Consider the following 20,794-nt stretch of genomic DNA (forward strand, 5'->3'; position numbering starts at 1 on the left):
TCTGTGGAAAAACTTCTTGCAATTAGAGTTACACACACAAAAAAAGCGTGGATTGCTTTGGAAGGTAGCTGGTTTCCTTTCACTGAGGTCTTAAAGCAGCCTTGAAGGTGACCACATATTTGGCATCCCCTTCCCTCCCTCTATGGTCCAGGCAAACTGGCCTTCTTCATGTTTCTCACACATGGCCCTCCGGCTCCCACCTCTGAATCTTTGTACTGGCTGTCCTCCATGCCAAGAATGTACACCAGTCTCTTAGACTGGTACACCAGACCTCTTAGAATCCCTCATTCCCTTCAAAACTTTTCTCAACATCATTCTCCTTGACAAAGAAAACATAAATACATCCTTTCACACAGTGGACCTTTGCTTATCACCCCAACCTCTAGCACCATTTTTGTTTTTATATCTCCAACATCCCTGAGTGGAGCCTGGTGCATAGTAGGTCCTTAATAAAAATGGTCATTGATTTTTAAAATATTTTAATGGGATGCTTCTTTTTTTAGGAACCAGCTGCTGAGGTCTCTGCCAATACTAAACCTATATAATTTTTGTGATATCTGTCCCAAATCTGTATTAGTAATTGTTAGTTGTCATCCATCTCATATGCCCCTATTTTGGGCACATGGAAATTACAGAGCTTGAGGGGGCATTAGAAGTCATCTTATCTAACCACTTACTTTATAGATGAAGAAACCAAGGTCAAGAGAAGTAAAGATATTGGTCCAAGGCCTTTCAACATTTAGGTCAGTTCTCTTCTGCCTATAGCACAGAGAAGGTCCTCTACAGCACATTGAGGAAGAAACATAGGAGCTAGAAGAGACTCCAACACTCTTATTTTATACATGAGGAAACAAAGGTTGATAAGACCAAATGGTACAAAGTAACAGAGAAAGTCCAATTGAAATCCAGACAACAGATCCTAGAACAGTGATGGTGAACCTTTTAGAGATGGAGTGCTGTGCCTCTTCCACATGCTGGGTATCACCCCCAGCCCACACAAGGATGGGAGAAAGCACTCCCATTGGACTGTGGGGCTAGAGGAGCAGGGTGGAGAGGGGGAGAGGAGCAGCTCTACCCTAGTCCCTCTGCCTTTCTTGTAACAAACTCTGGGGGAGGGAGGTGGGGAGGAAGGGAAGCCAAAAGTCCACAGAGAGCAGTCTGCATGCCATCTTTGGCACCTGTGCCATAGATTCACCATCATTGTCCTAGAAGATACCCAAAGAGATGTGGTCAGTGTGGCTAGAAAGGAGGGGGAAAGGGCTAGGGACTGATGAAGAGGATCACAGGAGGTTCAACAGAATCTTTCTGAGAATAAGAAATTTGTACTAGCCAAAAGTGGACATAGAAGATGGTCTTAGATGTTCAATATTGGGGAAGCGTGGGGACCTCATAATCCAGGGGCTGGTTTTGTTGAATCTGCCCAATGTCACACAAGTGTCAGAGATGAGACTTGACTCAGGGTTAGTGCTTTTCCCTTTTGCTACCCTGAAACTGTACTATGTATCAGATGTTGCACAGAAAACCATAATTGTTGGCAAAAACAAAAACATAAGTCTATGAAGCACATGGTAGGGGGTAGGATAGGATGTTGGGCAAAGTGCTGTCCAAGACAAGTGAGAGAGTTTTTGTCCTAAAGTGTTCTCATCTGTAAAATGAAGAGCTGGTTGGGGTGATAGTTTCTAAGGTAGCCCTATGACCTTAAACAAACCACTTCCTCCTCTCTGTATCTCAGTTCCCTCATTTGTAAAATGAGAAGTGGTTGAATTAGATGACCTCCAAAGACTCTTCCAGTTCTAACATCCTGTAAACCTAAGTGTCTTTTCCTTTGGAAAAAAAAATCTAAAGAAGGAGCCATCTGGGCCTGCTCCCTATTCCCTCCTCTCTCTTTGCTTCTCCACTTTCCTCCTCTCTCTTTCCCCCTCCTTTTTCTTCATTTCTCTCCATTGTTTTCGTGCCTGTACAGCTGTGAACCCTTCCAGCCTGGCGCCAATGGGAGGAGGAGGAGGCTTGGGCGTGGGTGGTGTTCTGGCTGAGCCCAGCTCCCTCTCTGTAGCCCTCCCACCTCCACTGCTTTCTGAGGGCCAGAGAGAGGTGTTAGTGTCAGAAAAATATTGCAGTCATTGCTTCCCCTGAGCCCCATCCCCATCCTCTAGGCTCGTGACATCATGTAGCCCAGACTGCAAATGGGAACCTAGCAGTGGTAATGAGTTGCATATGGTCCCTGAAATTGCATGCTGCCTACAGAGAGACAGCCTGTTGAGCTTGGGGACTGGCCTCCCCTTCCAAAATTTCTCTATAAAACCAAATGGTTCTGCTAGGAATCCTGACATCTACCACTAGTCAATTGGGGCACTTCCTCCACTTTTCTGTTCTCTCACTTTTATTTGACTGACCATTAATGGGTCAGCAACTAATAAAGAACAGGAGCTGCATTTAGACCTGCAAAGGATCTTGGAGGTCATTTGGTTCAAACTCTTCATTTTGGTCATCAAGAAATCAAGGTTCAGGAAGGAGAAATTACTTGTCCAAGGTCATACCCTAATAAAGTGAGTTCAGATTTAGATGGAGCCTGAAGAATTACAGAGAACTATATTCTCCTCACTACAACCCTGTGAAATAGCTTTTACTATCACTCCCAATTTGCAGAAGAGTTAACTGATTCTCAGAGAAGCCCAGGTTCACACAGCTAATACACATCAAAGACTACTTTTGAACCAAGGCTTCCTGACTCCAAGACTACATCTCCATTTCCATGCCACCAGTTCTTTTTTGTCATTGTTATTTTGCTTAAAAAACAAAACAAAACAAATCTTTACCTTTCTCTTGGAATCAATACTGTGTATTGGTTCCAAGGCAGAAGATTGGTAAGGGCTAGGCAATGGATGTTAAGTGACTTGCCCAGGGTCACACAGCTAGGAAGTGTCTGAGGCCGGAGTTCAACTCAGGACCTCCTGTCTCTGGGCCTGACTCTGAATCCACTGAGCCACCTAACTGACCTCAACCAAGTCTTTTGGAATTGATGGAAGTAGTATTTGAGCCCAACTCCTCTGACTTCAAATCCAGTGTTCTATGGTCCCTGTACATCTCAGCCACTCACCATCAGGCATTTCCTTCTTTTTCTTCCTTCCTGCTTTCTGTTTCTACTGATTTTTGCTTTCCACTTTTCCCTTCTCCTTTGTGTCTGCCTTTATTTGCTGAAAGGATCCATAAACTTCTCTTGGTCCTCCTGGAAGAACTCTGAGCCAGTAAGATCTGTGACTGAAATTCTCCTTTGGGGCAGCATTTGGGAAAAGACTTAGGGTAAGGGTGTCCAAGCTTTCCCCCCTTGTTGTTGAGGAAATGAGATCATATTGGAGAGAAGGAGAAGATGTTCTTATGGAGATGGAAACTGACATTAAAAGAGATAGAATGGCATAGTTGATATAGAGTGCTTGATTTGGGTCAGGAAGATCCTTACCTTTTGTCTTATATCAATTCTAAGACAGAAGAGCAGCAAGGGCTAGGCAATGTAGGCTAAATGACTTGCCCAGGGTCACACAGCTAGGAAGTGTCTGAGACCAGATTTGAACCCAGGTCCTCCTGACTCCAGGCCTGCCACTCTGTGTACTCTATTACCTAACTGTCCTTTCAAATTGTACTTCTGGCACTTATTAGCTGTTTAGCTGTGGGCAAGTCACTTAACCTTTTTGAGATCTAGGCACCACTATAAGATTTTTCTTTTAAGTTACAGATGAGTTGAGATCTGCCACAATGGAGGGACCTTCCAGATAGCTACAAGCATATAGATCCAAGACCTACTGGCTGACAGTCAATTGCTAGATCGTGGATAGGGACATCAGTGCCAGTTGCACTTGCCTCCTTTCCTAGAATACCAGCAAACTTTGAATGAGAGAATTTAGGGGACCAAAAATGGGGAATATGGCAGCAGCCTCAAGCAACTTAGAGATGTCTCACACTAAGTCTTCAAGATTCTATTGAGGGAGGTGGCTCAGTGGATTGAGAGCCAGGCCTAGAGACGGAAGGTCCTGGGTTTAAATCTGATATCAGACACTTCCTAGCTGTGTGACCCTGGGGAAGTCACTTAACCCCCATTGCCTAGCCCTTACTGCTCTTCTGCCATAGAACCAATACACAGTATTAATTCTAAGACATAAGATAAGGGTTAAAAAAGATTCTGTTGAGGCCTGCTCGTCTTGGGGCTTAAAACCTCACTAACGTTTTGGGGATAGTCTGTATTTTAATGAATGTTTTCTCCCCTTTCTCTTGCTTGAAGAGAATTGAGTGCTTGTAAGCACCACTAGGGGGCAAGATTCCTCCTGGAGGTAGAGCCATAGAGCCCGGGGAAATCTAAGTCTTGTTTGTAGCCTAGTTTTTCCCAAGGATTTTGTATAAAAATATATCCACAATCGACCTTTTATTGATTGTGCATCTCTCCTTTTGTTATCTTCCTGCCTGAATGGAGGAGATATGAATGCAGTTTTCTGATGTTTGAGACCTTGCTGAAGTTTGCTTCTAGTAAGGACAAAGTATCTCAGTGCTGAGATAGCAATCGATCAATCAGCAAGCATTTATTAGCCATCTACTCTGTGCCATAAATTGCATTAGGGATATATCACAGGGAGATCAAAGGTGAATAGGGAGGGGCAGGGTTGGGGGGTGAGAAGCCTGCTGTTTTAGGGATCATCCCCTCTAGGACTGAGACTGTAGGACACTCTTCTTTCTCCCCCCTGTCCAAGGTCCTGATTCTCAGGTCAGCATTCCAGCCTCCTAATCTATTCTACAACAGACATGAATGAATGAATGAAAACACCTTTATGACTGTTCCAGGCAGTGTACTAAGTTCTGGGGATAAAAATTAAAAAGAGAAACAGTGCCTATCCTCAAAGAGTTTATATTCTACCAAAGAAGATAGATTACACAGGGGACTGATGGACAGGGAAGGGAGTTTTGGTCTAAAGAGTTCAAGGATGATGATGCATGGTTGATGCATTAGATGATCCATCAATCGACATGCTCTTTCTAGGAGGGAAAGCACTATCAATTTGATTGCTGGGCTCAGAGCAAGAGATGGAGAGGGGAGTGGAGGATTGGAAGAGTAAGGGACATACTTACTTGCAGGCAGATTGCCAGGTGACCAGTGTGGATGGCTGAATGGTATGGAAAGATAAAACATGGTCTGAAGTCTGAAATCATCTAGAAGATGTAGGGCGCTAGTTTGTGTACACACAATCTCAAATCCAGAAAGTAGAGCCTCTAGCAGGAGTTCTAAAGATTAATGAATTAATTTCTCCAGATACTGAGGGCATGGGTTCTCGAGGTCCAGGGTGTAGAGCTTCTAGTCTAGAATGGAGGATTCTGGTCTAGATGGGGAGAAGTAGGGCAATGTCTGAAGGCAGATGTGAAGAAAGTTGTGGGGTGAATAGATGGATGTTTCATATTATTGTATTTTAGAGAACAATTGCTATTTTCCTACTCTGGGAAGAAATCATGGAAAAGGTGGGCTTTGAGTTCAAGGAACAATACAAGGAGACAAATGGTGGTTGAACATTAAGAAATGGGTATAAAGTCTATTTCATCTGTTTCACCTGCATCTTTACTACCACCAATCAAACTTCACTTATTCCCTGTCAATTCTTTTCTTCACTTGTTCCCAGATCACCCACTCTGTCCATTCAGTTCAGTATACACATAGATGGATTCAGTGCATGATTCAACTTTGCTACAAGGTCAGGAAATTTGGAGGGCAAAGTACACACAGCTCAGGGGAGACTCAGCGACAACCTCAGCATCACACAGAACATTAAGCTATCATTCCTTCTAGGCCTCCTGTCCAACTGTTATTACCCATGCTGGCATTGCCCTTTAGGTTCCAGGTCTTTCCATTTGACGTCTGACCTTTACTTTGGAGTTACAGTCCTAGATTCTTCACTCTAGTGCTGTCTTTAAGTTTCAGCTCAAGCTGTGTAAGAGCATAGCGGAGGGTTTCAGGGGGTTCTTGGGATATGCTCCCTCTGGGAATAGATATGTTCTCCCTGTAACTTAGGTGGTGGGTTGTGCTGTGATCTCCCTGGGGTCTTGAACAGAGGAACTTGGTGATAATCCTGCCTGCTCCTTTTCAGATCTCTGACATGTCATTTCAGTTCAATGCTATGAAGTAGTTTGTTCAAGCATATTTGTCTCCTTTTTACAGATAAAGGGGTTAAGGTTCAGACTTTCCCAAGTCCACACTATGAATAAGTGGTAGAATCAAGACTTCTGAAACTCAGCTAAAAACTTACTTTGAATGTGTTATCTTGTCACTCAATCATCATGATAATATGCCCTTGTTAGTCCCCACCCACCCATGGTAAAGAGTTTGGAAGCCTCATTTGTATTTCATTCTCCCAAGGAGTCATGGTTTCTACCTGAAGAAGAAAAATCAGTCCATGTTTTTTGGCACTTGTGTTAACTTCTCTTCTCTCTTGAGTTCGTCTACCTTCTCTTACCAGGATGATTCCTACTATCCTTTTTTTAAAATGTCTGTGGAGAAATATCTTCTTAAAACTGTGTAGCAGACCATTTAAATTATTTTCAGTGTATATAGGGATATAACTAGAGAGGGTCAATCCTATATGTGCTGCTTGGTAAGAAGACCAATTAAATGTAAATAAGAATAGCTTAGACTCATAAAGCAATAAATTACCCACTCACTTGAGTTTTACCACAGCCCTGGGAGGTAGATAATACAAATATTATGCCCATTTGAAAAATGAAGAAACTGAGGTTTAGAAGATTGGGTTTTTTTTTTTTAAGCTATGCCTTGTTCACCTTTGTATCCCTATCACAATCAGGATTTAAATTATAGCATTGTTACCCAGAAAGTCATGGAGGCCCAGAAAAAAGTGAAATGACTTGCCCAAGGTCACATGGTAAGTTAGTGACAGAGCTACGTTGACATCCAGGTAGACTATGGTTTTAGTGCTCTTTCCATAATATTTTGCTGACATTTAACAGAATAGAGCAGGGAAGTTGGGAGCAAGTTACTCAGAAGGAGGGACAGGAGAATCACTCTGTTCTGATTAGATAAAGGTATTGCAGAGTTTTCATGACAGGAGTACTCGAATATGTATCATATGCAAGGAAACCCTTGACCACCAAACAATGAGAGAGAAAGCAGAGGTGGAATGTAAGAAACCTGGAAAGGATAATGGAAAACTTTTCTCTGCTATTGTAATCAGACAGAGGTGTCTCCTGAAGAACAACTGGAGTTTATACAAAGCTTCAAGACTGACAAAGGACTCTGCTCACACCAATCCTATGTAATAGATGGTACAGGTATTATTAATCCCATTTTACAGATGGGAAAATAACCTGTAAATTTAAGTGACTCAGTTAGTCAACTGGTGTTTATTATTACTTTTTAAATTTTATTTAGTCAATTTAGAACATTATTCCTTGGTTACAAGAATCATATTCTTTCCCTGCCCTCCCCCCACCTCTTTCCATAGCCAATGCACAATTCACCTGGGTATTATTTGTGTCCTTGATCAGAACCTATTTCCATGTTGTTGATGTTGCACTAGGATGTTCATTTAGGGTCTATATCCCTAATCATATCCCCCTCAACCCATGTAATCAAGCAGTTGTTTTCTTCAAATGTTTCTACTCCCAGTTTTTCCTCTGAATGTGGATAGTGTTCTTTCTCATAAAATACCTCCAAGTTGTTCAGGATCACTGTATTGCCACTAATGGAGAAGTCCATTACATTCAATTGTACCACAGTGTATCAGTCTCTGTGTACAATGTTTTCCTGGTTCTGCTCCTCTCACTCTGCATCACTTCCTAGAGGTTGTTCCAGTCTCCATGGAATTCCTCCAGTTCATTATTCCTTTGAGCACAATAGTATTCCATCACCAACATATACCACAATTTGTTCAGCCATTCCCCAATCAAAAGGGCATCCCCTCATTTCCCAATTTTTGCTACCACAAAGAGTGCAGCTATGAATATTCTTGTACAAGTCTTTTTCCTTATTATCTCTTTGGGGTACAAACCCAGCAGTGCTATAGCTGGACCAAAGGGCAAACAGTCTTTTAGTACCCTTTGGGTATAGTTCCAAATTGCCCTCCAGAATGGTTGGATCAATTCACAATTCCACTAGCAATGCTTTAATGTCTCAATTTTGCCACATCCCCTCCAGCATTCATTACTTTCCTTTGCTGTCATGTTAGCCAATCTGCTAGGTGTGAGGTGATACCTCAGAGTTGTTTTGATTTGCATCTCTCTGATTATAAGAGATTTAGAACATTTTTTCATGTGCTTATTAATAGTTTTGATTTCTTTATATGAAAATTGCCTATTTATGTCCCTTGCCCATTTATTAATTGGTGAATGGCTTGATTTTTTTGTACAATTGATTTAGCTCTATAAATCTGAGTAATTAGACCTTTGTCAGAGGTTTTTGTTATGAAGATTGTTTCCCAATTTGTTGCTTCCCTTCTAATTTTCATTGCACTGGTTTTGTTTGTACAAAACATTTTTAATTTGATGTAATCAAAATTATTTATTTTACATTTTGCGATTTTTTTCTAGCTCTTGCTTGGTTTTAAAATCTTTCCTTTCCCAAAGATCTGACATGTATACTATTCTGTGTTCACCTAATTTACTTATAGTTTCCTTTTTTATATTCAAGTAATTCATCCATTCTGAGTTTATCTTGGTATAGGGCATGAGATGTTGATCCAAACCTAATCTCTCCCATACTGTCTTCCAATTTTCCCAGAAGTTTTTATCAAATAGTGGGTTTTGGTTCCCAAAATTGGAATCTTTGCACTTATCATAGACTATCTTGCTGAAGTCACTTATCCTAAGTCTATTCCACTGATCCTCCTTTCTGTCTCTTAGCCAGTACCATATTGTTTTGATGGCCACTGCTTTATAGTCTAGTTTGAGATCTGGGACTGCAAGGCCACCTTCCTTTAGATTTTTTCCCCATTATTTCCCTGGATATCCTTGATCTTTTGTTCTTCCAAAAGAACTTTGTTATGGTTTTTTTCTAATTCAGTAAAAAGTTGTTTGGTAGTTTGATGAGTATGACACTAAATAAGTAAATTAATTTGGGTAGAATTGTCATTTTTATTATGTTAGTTTGTCCTACCCATGAGCAATCAATATTTTTCCAATTGTTTAGATCTAGTTTTAATTGTGTGTAGAATGTTTCATAGTTGTGTTCATATAGTTCCTGTGTTTGTCTCTGCAGATAGATTTCTAAGTATTTTATATTGTCTAGGGTGATTTTAAATGGAATTTCTCTTTCTAATTCTTGCTGCTGAGATGTGTTGGAAATATATAGAAATGCTAATGCCTTATGTGGGTTTATTTTGTATCCTGCAACTTTGCTAAAGTTTCAACCAGTGTTTATTAAGTGCCTTCTATGTGCCAGGCACTGTGCTAAGCACTGGGGATACAGAAAAGAGGCAAAAACCAGTTTCTGCATTCAAGGAGCTTACAGTCTAATGGGGGCGACAACACCCAAACAACTATGAATAAACAAGGTATATACCGAATAAACTGGGTGGGTGGGTGGGGTGGTTGTCTTAAAGAGATGGTATTAAGATTAGGGAAGCCTGGGAGAGACTTCTGGCATAAAGTGAGATTTTAGCTAAGACATGAAGAAAGCTAGGGAAGCCAGGAGGCAGAGATGAGGAGGGAGAGTGTTCTAGGCATGGGGGACAGCCAGAGAAAACATTCTAGGTAGGCAGATTGGATAGCTTGTTCAAGAAATGATAAAGAGGCCAATGTCACTGGATCAGTGTTGTGTGTGCATGTGCATGTGTGTGTGTGTGTGTGTGTGTGTGTGTAGGGGTAGAGTAGGGTACAAGAAGACTGGACAGGTAGGAGGAAGTTAAGTTGAGAAGGGTTTGAACACTAGATTTTTAAAGAGAATTTTATTTTTAGTCCTGGAGGCAAGAGGAAACCACTAGAGTTTACTGAATAAGGAGGAAATATGGTCAGACTTGAATTTTAGGAAGATTACTTTGAAACTTGAGGCAGAGAGATCACCCAGCAGGATATCGCAGCAGTGCAATCATTAGGTGATGAAGGTCCACACTATCATAGTGTCAGTGTCAGAGGAGAGAAGGGGAAGATATTAGGAAGGTAATAACGACAAGATGGCCACCAATGGGGGCCGAGGGGATAGGATCGAGTGAGGAGTCAAGGATGACAGCCAGGATGTAAGCCTGTGTGACTGATAAGATGGTGGTACCCTCAACAGTAATAGGAAAGTTAGGGACATGGTAAAGTTTTGGCAGGGGTGGAGATGAGTTCAGTCTTGGATATGTTGAATTTAAGATGTCTATACAGCATCCAGTTGTAGATGTCTAAAAGGCCGTTGGAGATGTGTAGCAAGGCCTACATAGCCAGTAAGTGTCTACAGCAGTTGTCATGACTCCAAGTCAAATTCTATCTCCCCTACCACCACTTCAATCCTCTCCATACCATTATTTACCACTACACACCACTATATGCCACTACAAGCCTCTTCACACTTCTACACATCATTATATACTGTAAAAATTAAAATTAATCTCAAATAATAAAAATATTATATTTTAAAAGATTTATTAATGATCATTAGAAATAAAGGAATAAAAAGGCAACAACAATAAAAAAAACAAAAAAAACACATGACCATGGCTAATCTACATGTTCAAAAACCCAAGCTCCCCAAGCTCCATCATAGTTGTCGACAGGAAGTAAAGAGGGCAAGACCAGGAAACCCACTGATTTTATCCCTCTGTCTACAGGAAGTATGTAATGACAGGAAGTCAGTGGGCTCCTGGGAAATGTAGTTTTTAGGGTAATAGATTTCTAATTACACAATACCACTTCACACCACTCTACACCTCTATACATCATTGTAGTAGACTACATTGCCTCTCAGAGACACTAATCAATTAACAAGCTTTCATGAAGTGTCTACTATGTTCTAGACACTATGCCACACACATAATTGCTGCATAAAGTAAATAAAGACTGTTTTGTGGGTGAGGTAGTAATTCTTAGGGAATCAGGGAAGGCCTTACCCAAGAGGTGGCACAGGGGCTGAAATCTGAAGGAAAATAGGGATTCTAATAGGCAAAAGGGAAGAGAAGAATATTCCAAGTATGGAGGCCCAGCTGTGCCAAGGCAGGGAGACAGGAGATGGAATGTTGTGTGTGAGGAATTGCCAAAGGCAAGCTTGGCAGAACTGTTGAGTACATGAAAGGCAGAAATGTATAATAAGCCTGGAAAGGTAGGTTAGAGCTCAATTGTGAAAGGCTTTAATGGCCAAGTAGAGAAGAAAAGCTGCCTGCAAGGGCTTTGGGTTCCAAGCCAAATGGGAGGCCAGGAGTCTTGGATAAATTCCCGACAAGCTGGAGACACTAGGGAAAACCCAGAGTGAATTAGAGAGATGTGTTCTCTTCAAATCTCAGGGAGAAACTATCGTTAGAAGAAGCAGTGATTGGTAACAATTGAGCTTCAGGGAGGAGGAGGATTGTACAGTGGTAATTGCTCCAATCACAAATCCTATTTAAGTCCTGTATAAATGCTAATTTATTGATGACATTCCATAATGGCAGTGCCTGGCTGTTTTATAGAATAATAATATATTTAATAAATATTTAACTAAAAAACCATAATTACACCTGTTCTGTGTCTCTTCACTAACTAATCCTCTAGAGCAGTGTTGGTGAAGTATTGGCACATGTGCCAGGCCTATACTGGGAAAGCTACTCCATTCCCCATCTTCCCAGTGCCTGAGGACTTTTTTGCATGCCTTGCCCCTCTGTCCAGCCACCCAAAGTGAGCATTTCCTCCCTCCTCACTCTGGGGTAATGCAGTAGGGTGGGGGGCTGGGGGTGTTCACAGGCAGCTTGAAGTTGCAGTTTGGGCTCCAGAACTTGAAAACCTTCACCAGTACTGCTCTAGAGACTCTACCTGTTCAAACCCCAAGGCCATAATCACGTCACCCCCATTCACGTAGTGGAGGCTTGTCTTAACAAAGTACTTGAGTACGTGAGGGACAGTGTGAAGCTTCTTATGTGCAATCAGTCTGGTGTTCCCAAACCTCCCATGACTGAAATCACAGGATCATAGGCTCAGAGCTTGGAATGGACCTCAGAGATGATCTAGTCCAACCCCTTTATTTTATAGATGAGAAAAATGAGTCCCCACCCAGAGAGATTAAGGGATTTGCTTAGGGTCATGCAGCCAATAAATTGTAGGGCTGGGATTGGAATCCAGATTCAATGACTCAAATATTGCTTTTGCCAATATTATTTTTTGAAATTGTTTTGATTGCTGCCTTTTGTTGTTATAGCACATTTACATCTGAGTATATCTGTCCCCCTCACTTATTCAGTAAGCCATCCCTTGTAAGTAAGATTAAGGAACAAAAAGAGGGGGAAAGTCCAACAAAACCGACCAACACTGACCACGTCTAACAAGTGTATACAACATTCTATCCCCGTAGACTCCTGCCTCTGCAATGAATTGAAGGAGGCCACACCAATATTTTTTGAACACTTACTAAACATCAGTAAAGCCTTGCAGAAAATATAAGTTGACAACATCTCAGTTATGTGGGTCCAGACTCTGGGGAGGAAACTTCCTTGGCAGAGTGAGGCCATGGAAAACGCCCTGGACTGACAGCAGGAAACTTGGCTTCTGGTCCTGTCTCTTCTACTAACTGACTCCATGACTAGGAGCAAGCCACTTAACACTTCTGAGCCAGGTTCCTGAGTTGTAAAGTGAAAGGGTCTCACTAAAGTCCTTGCCTTCTTGAAAAATTCGGTGAGTCTTCCTTTTGGAAGCTAGTGAGACTGTGGGAATTGACAGAGGGCAGAATGATGCTATTTTCCTTTAAGTCTAATCTAAACTTCCTTTCTCCCCAATCTAAACTTCCCTTCTCCCCAGACAGACCAGTACAATGAAGCTTTGTAAAGGCTGATCCTAACTCAGTTTTGTAGTTTTTTTGCTGTTGTTTGGACTGGCAGAAGAAATGAGCACATCAGGGAGGCAAGGGGGTAGGGAGAAATAAGGAGAGAAGGGGAGGAGAGAGGGAGAAGGGGTGGGGAAAAGGAAAGAGAGGGAGGGAAAGAAGGGAAGAAAGAGGGGAGAAACAGGAAGAAAGGAGAGGGGGGAAGAGGGAGAGGGAGAGGGAGAGGGAGAGAGGAGGTAGAAAGAAGTAGGGGGGAGGGAGAGAGATCTGATAATTGTGTTGTAGTTCAGAAAGAGATATCTGCATGACTCTGATGGAAGTGTGGTTGTAGTGAGCTTATATTAGAGGGGTGTTTGGAGGTGGGTGAGTGTATGAATGTATAACATGAAACTTATGGAAAACATTTAAAAATACACCATCCTCGATTCTTTTGCAGAGTTGGGGAACCATGGGAATGGGACATTACCACCAGACTCCACTGATGTGGCAGCTAGTTTTGCTGAAATACTTTAAAACTTTTTTAACCCTTAACTTCTGTCTTTGTAACAATTCTAAGACAGAAGGGCAAGGGCTAGGCAAACAGGGTTAAGTCACTTGCCCAGGGTCACACATTTAGAAAGTGTCTGAGGTCAAATTTGAACACAGGTCCTCCTGACTCCAGTCCTTGTGCTCTATCCATGGTGCTACCAACTACGCCTTTGCTTTCTTTTTTATAGGAATGGCTCTTCGGGGAGGGTGAAGGAGAGGAGAAGGCATATTCTTGGATTTGAAAGTGATATAAAAACAGAAGACATTCAAATTTTGAGATTTTAAAATTAGCTTTTAAAAAAGAAACAAGATTCATGGGATTTTCATCTCTCTTCCCCTCTTTCTCTTCTTTTCTCCATACCTTGTTTCCTAGGTCCAGGTAGTAAGAGGAGACCAGGGAATTGCTGTGCCCAGCTTGGATCCTTGTCTGTGTTGAAGTATGCTGTGGTTGGCCTCTATCTGCTGGTATTCCTGATTCTTGTGGGCATCTTCATCCTGGCAGGTAAGAGTAAATCTTTGCCACCATAGATCCTCAGGGCAGTGGTAAAAACAAAGTGGCAGTCATGCCAGAAACCAGAGGAACTTAAACTCCTTGATTGGTTTGCTTTTTGTCTTTGTGTTCCCAAAGTCTGGCATGGTACCTGATTTTTTTCCCTTTATACACTTAAAACTCTTACCTTCCATCTTAGAATCAGTATTGTGTCTTGTGTATTGGTTCCAAGGCAGAAGAATGGCAAGGGCTAGGCAATAGGGGTTAAGTGACTTGCCCAGGGTCACACAGCTGAGAAGTGTCTGAGGTCAAATTTGAACCCAGGACCTACAGACTCCATGCCGGTATCCTATCTACTGAGCCACCTAGCTGCCCCAATAATATTCCTGTTTAAAGAAGCAGCATCAGAAGAACAATATAAAAAAAGACTACTATAAATTAAAAGAATTCTCAAAGGAAGCTCAAGTCTATGCAACTGTCAAGTGATTTGCATATATTTTCTCTTTTGATCCTCATAACAACCAGGTGAGGTAGATGCTATTATTATCATCCCTATTTTACAACTGAGTGAACTGAGGTGTAGAGAGATTAAATGGTTTACCCATAGTCACACAGCTAATGTCAGGGGCAGGATTGGAACCCTAGTCTCTCCTATACCAAAACACCTTTAAAAAATACTACCTTTCTTCATCTGTGAAAATAAGCTGAGTTATGAAACTGGGTCTAAACTTTGCATTGTTTTTTCTCACCAAGGGTAGAAGTCTGAAGTAATTTGGTATGCCATGGCACAGTGGATGGCTGGGTTTGGATATGCAGTTGGAAGTGATGGACCAGGGCAAACTCTCTCCTATCTAATGGGATTAAAGCCATGTCCTTGACTAACTATGCCATACTCTTCCAAGCCATGGACAACAATTCCATTAAGTTCAATAAGCACTTATTAAGCACCTACTATATACCAAGTATTGACCTGGTTCTGGGAGTAAACAAGACAAAGATAGAATGGTCCCTGTTCTCAAAGAGCTTGCTACAATTCATGAAGCACTTTACGGTTTGTCAAGTGCTATACATACAGGGGCAGCTAAGTGCCTCACTGGATAGAGAACCAGGCCTGGAGAATCCTGTGAAATATACCCATTTTACAAAGGAGGACTCTGAGGATAAGAGAGATTAAGTGCAGCTAGTAAAAGTATGAGGAAGGATTTGAATTCAGATCTTCCTGACTCCAAGTTCATCACTGTTCATTCACATCCCCTAGTTGTCCCTAAGGAGTTTCCATTCTTTTTAGAACACAAAGGGAGGGGGCAGCTAGGTGGTTCAATAGATTAAGAGCTTTGCCTAGAGACAAGAGGTCCTGAGTTCAAATATGAATTCAGATACTTACTAACTGTATGACCCTGGGCAAGTCACTTATCCCTAATTGCCTAGCCCTAAGTCATTTACCCCTCCCCCCCATTGCCCTTACCACTCTTCTATCTTGAAACCAGTACTCAGAATTGATTCTAAAATGGAAGGTAAGAAAGGTAAAAAACAAAACAAAACATAAAGGCATAAATGATATGCTCCCTTCTCCCCTCCAAGGAGCATTCTCCAACCTCATCTTCCTCAGTGGAGGTATGAGCATGATACAGTGGAAGGATTTAGAGTTAGAGAATGGAGGCATGAATCACGGCTCTGAATGAATCTATCTCCCACTTGCCTGCCCTTAGACAAGGCAGCAACATCATCTCTTTCAGCCTCAGTTTCTTCATCTGTGAAATAAGGGAGTTGAACTAGGATGACCCCCAAGGTCCGGTCCAGCTGGAAATCTGGGATCCTACAAAGTCACACCATGGGAGGCCCAGGCATGGCCCCAGTCTTGTCCAAAGGGGTGAAACTGTCTAGAGAAGGGTGTGGTTAGTTAGAGCCTGGCGTGTGGCCAGGCAGCGCTGACTCGGTGGACTTGGGGTGAGGTCCTCAGCTTTGCATTGGGGTAGGAGTCTGGAGGTTAGGATGGTTTGGGGCACTCAGGGTTAGTGAGTCTTGCTGGTAAATATTGGAACCAATGGCCAGGCAGGTCTTCACTTAAGAGGGCTCAGTTCCCGCCAGGTGGGGCTCTTCTCTTGGCCACAGATAATGGAGATGCCCATATTTCACACATGCAGTGTTGAGTGCCTGCCATGGGGTGGTGTCTGTACCACCAACCATTAACCTGGTCTGAATCCAACACTAACAAAGGCAGCACACTGGTGAGTCATTCCTTAGCCTGAGGGATGGTGTCCAGGGAGGAGTCTGTGGTGGGCCAAGTCAAGCAAGCAGATGATTTGAATGTACTCTTGGGCCGCCCAGACACAAAGAGGGGTCTCGGTTTTTGTGGGCTTGGCTGCCATGACCATAACAAATTTTCATAAGGCTTGGAAAGTGTCTCAGGCCAGAAGAGAAACCAAGCTAGAGTGCTATAATCACTTCATTTTTTAAAACCATGTTTTTAAAAGTTTTATTGGTATCTTTTGTTTTTATATCACTTTCATTTCCAAATAGATCCCTCTACCTCCTCCCCAACCCCTCACCCCATCAGCCATTCCTTGTAACAAAGAATTTAAAAAGAGAAATAAATATAAATAATAAATATATAATGGTATATTTATTAAAATGTTAAAATATTATATTAAAGTATACTATATTATTAAAATATAAGAAATTATAAATAATGAGAAAAATTTAAAAGATCAAGGAACTAGCCAATATAACAACTGAGTCTGACAATACAGGCAATGTTCTATAGCCATAGTCCTCCTTTTCAAAGGGTAGAGTACATTTTCTCATCTCTTTCTCAGGTCAGAACTGAACATTATAATGATCCAGCTTTCAGTTGATGTCCTTCCCATGTTTATTACTATAATCATTGTATATTGTAAGGTGTTTTCCTGGGTACTGCTTAATCCACTTTCTATCAGTTCCTGTAAGTCTTCCAGGGCTTCTCTGTATTCACATTCATTGTTCTGTAAGCACACATTATATTCAGTTTGTTAATCCATTCCCCAAATAGTGAACATCTTTATTTTTATAATAATCTTAGTAATCTTAAGACTCCTTAACAAGAGAGAAGTATGGTATAGTGGACAAAGAACTGGCCTTGAAGCCAAAAGGCTTGAGTTCAAGGCCTGACATACATACTGGTTCATACATCAAGCTATAGTCAATAGGAGTAGTAGTAGTAGTGGTGGTGGTAGTCTCTCGTGACCGAGAATGACAATTGTCTTTGTGCATTATCATCTATTGATGTACCCTCATGTGGCTTTGATTTATTAAATGCTTGCTATGTGCCAGGCACTGAGATTACAAATACAAAACAGACATTCCTTGTGTTTAAGGAGTTTACAATCAAGTGGGGAGGAGGGAAGGGAAGACAACACACAAAGAGAACTTAAACGGATAGAGAGGGAAAGGTACCTGGCAAGGGAGAAAGGTGTAGAAATCAAAGAAATGGGAAATGAATGTTTCCAGGTTCCAAGTGTAGAGATGTCTGAGATATCTGTCCTGTCCCATTTCCTTAAATGGAGGTTGAATAGTTTATGGCTATGTATTTATGATCCTAGGAAAGTAATTTATCTTGTCAGTGCTGTAGGCAATATTTTATGACTATGGGTTACCTAGAAAGTAATATCAATTGAAAGTGTTTCCTCCTTAACAAGTTCCCTGCATCAGTGAAATTACAGGTCTAGTCTCTATCCCTATCCCGCCCAACCTTCAACAAAAACCAGTCAGTAAAACAGTATAAATGAGAATAAAAATATAAGGCAATTGAACTCAAATTTTTAAATGACATAATCAGTCTTGGTTCCAGAAGACAGATGATAAAACATACCTCCTTAAAATGGGAGAAGCACTTACTCTGGAACCAGAAAACCTGGGTTCAAATTTAGAACCTTTTACTTGCTACTTTTGTGACTTGGGGTAAGTCACTTATCCTTCCTGGACTTTAGTTTCCTCATCTGTAAAATGAGGAGCTTAGCTTAGATAACTTCTGAGTTCCCTTCTAGATCTAGATCTATAGTCCTTAATAGAGGAAGGGAGGGAGATTAGGGGTACAGAATGTTTCACATGTTGCTGATATGATCCCTGTACTGGTAGGTTTTGCTTCATTGTTGTTTTTGTTGTTGTTGTTCTAAGAGAGTGATGTGGTGGGGATGGCAGGGGGAAGAGAGGGGAATTAATTTCTATAAAGATAAAAGGCATAAATAAACTGTAAATAAAAAGACCTAGACAAGAAGAAAAAGATAAACAAAAAAATTACATATAAAACTGGCTTTCTATCCCATTAAAAGACCACATTTGTTCAGTCCTTCCCCAGGCATTGGACACTGGGTGTTATTTTCCAGGGGATTTTGCTATTAACAGTAATATAACTGTGCATATTTTTTGTATAGATGGGCTCGCCTCCTCCCCTTTTTAAAAGTATTATTAGGATATGTTCTTGCTCCTGGGAGCAACAAGTATAATTAGTTTTATAATTCTTATTATATATTGCCAGGTTGTTTTCCAAAAAGATTGCATCTCTTACAAAAATGTCAGAGTCATGTGAAATACATTGAGAGTAAAGGTAGCAGGTATGTTTAAGAAGAAGGGGCTGTTGGTCTGCCTATGCATAATTAGCCTGGTTACAATCTAAGATCAAAAATTTAGAGTTAGAAGAACCCTTAGAGGCCATTGTGATTTCCTTCCCAATTTTTCATATGAGGAAATTGAGGTACATTGTGAAATTAAATGACTTGCCCAGGGTCACACAGTTAGCACTCCAAAAATAGGCCTCCCTATAGGCCAAGGTAAGCATGGTTGTTTTTTATAGAATGAGCTTCAGAGCCAGGTAAGACTCTTTTGGGCTTGGGAAGAACATGGGACTTCACTGTCTGGGATTCCTAGGAAGTTTTCCAGGTATGCTGATGGACAGCCAGGGAAGCAATGTGCTGTGACTGTTTTTCCTCCTCTGTAATTTTGTGAGTTGTGGCCATATTTGGTAAAACTAGGGCTAAAGCATCCATTTTCAGGTAAGTCTGGGCCAATCAGATATATATTGTGATTGTCTGGTCTCTGCTCTATCTTCCCTAGGACAGGTTGGAGAATGAGAGCCATAAAAGCACCATTTCCCTATTCTACTAACAGTAGGAGAACATGCCTGTTTCCCTACAGTCTTGCCAACATGTAACATTACCATGTTTTTAGCCATCTTTGCCAATTATAATCACTGTAATCGCCTGTGGTTACAAATTAATATTTTTGTGGGTGGATACCTAAGAAGGAGATTGGAAACTAAAGGATGATGGGTATGGAGGAAAGGAAGAGGAAAAGAGAAATAAAGAGAGAACGTGTGACAAAGAAATAAAGACTCAGAGACAAAGAGTTAAAAAACGTGGGCTCCAGCAGCTCTTCAGGTGATGGTGGTGAGAGAGAGAGAGAGAGCTGCTCATGGCCTCAATCTTTTACTGTAAAATCTAGCAATTTGGAGTGGGAGGTAACTAACTATCATGACATGGTATAGGATTTAACACTGGCTCAATTGACAATCATGTAATCATAGAGGAGGAGGTTAATCAAACATGTGACTTGATATAGAATGTGGTCTAACAAGGAGGTAGCTAGTCCCCTGTGGCTGCTAACATCCCGCCCAGGAATTCTTTTGACCTTTGGACTGAAGATTTGGAAATACAATGATCAATAAATAATATGACTATGTCTGGTATATGAGCCCTTAGGCTACAATATCAAGACATCAATAATACTTTCAACCTGAGAATATACCTGGGATGCTACAATCACTCTGTTGAAGCAGCTAGTTTCGAGCACAGTTTAAGGTAGGCTGTGAAATGTATACATCCATAAATGGCAGGCTATTGGAGAGCCACACAGGAAGTAACACCCCAGCAGTGGGACTCCTGGGAGCCCTGCTAGACCAGAAAAAGAGTCACCTGGAACACAATTTCAGAAGGACATTGACAGGCTGGAAAGTGTCTAGAGAAGGGTAGCCAGGATAGTGAGGGGCTCTTGAGTTCATGTCATATGAGAACTGTTCCCTTCCCTGGAGAAGTTTATCGTCTAGTTGAGAAGTCTGGATGTATACTAAGATAAATTATGAGAAAAAGAAGGGTAAAGTAATACTAAGAAAGTGGTAAAGACTGTAAATGGTGCAGAAAGGAGCTCAAAGGAGGAAGGGAGAGATCCCTGAGGGCTCGAGTAGTCAGAGAAGGCTTCAAGGAAGGGGTAAGACTCAGGCTGGGCAGAACTTGAGATCAAGGGGGCAGTTGGGTAGCTCAGTGGATTGAGAGCCAGGCCTAGAGATGGGAGGTCCTAGGTTCAAATCTGGCCTCAGCCACTTCCTAGCTGTGTGACCCTGGGCAAGTCACTTGACCCCCATTGCCTAGCCCTGACCATTCTTCTGCCTTGGAGCCAATACACAGTATTGACTCCAAGATGGAAGGTAAGGGTTTAAAAAAAAAAAAAAGAACTTGAGATCAATCTAAAAGGGAAGACAGCATTGCAGGCAAGGAGATGACTTGAGTAAAGATATAGTGGTCAGAATGCCCATGTCATGCCCAGACACCTGAAGAGAGATTCTATGCTTTGACTGAATGAGAGGGTTTGTTTCATTCAACTTGACCATGTTTTATTATGTGATTGTTGTGTGACAAGCTTTTTCCTAGGACTGGGGATCCAAAGACAGAAATGAGAGGAAACAGGGCAGAATATCCCCACCCTCAAAGGACTCACACTCTACTTGGGAAAAATAATAGTTAAGTAGAGATTGAGACTAGATTCATGATTTCACTGGTTTGGGG

General features: G+C 41.5%; 1 protein-coding gene across 3 annotated transcripts in view; it reads left to right on the plus strand.

Annotated features, from left to right (window-relative positions):
• SCARA5 (scavenger receptor class A member 5) overlaps nt 1–20,794 on the plus strand; it is a 160,495-nt gene that overhangs the window by 13,149 nt on the left and 126,552 nt on the right. For all 3 annotated transcript variants that reach the window (XM_016428334.2, XM_056813079.1, XM_056813078.1), the window contains exon 3: nt 13,866–13,994. In XM_016428334.2, coding sequence (XP_016283820.1) covers nt 13,866–13,994 — 129 coding nt within the window. The remainder of the gene's footprint in view (nt 1–13,865; nt 13,995–20,794) is intronic.

The sequence above is a fragment of the Monodelphis domestica genome, chromosome 1 (genome assembly GCF_027887165.1).
Source record: "Monodelphis domestica isolate mMonDom1 chromosome 1, mMonDom1.pri, whole genome shotgun sequence".
In the NCBI taxonomy this organism is placed as follows: Eukaryota; Metazoa; Chordata; class Mammalia; order Didelphimorphia; family Didelphidae; genus Monodelphis; species Monodelphis domestica.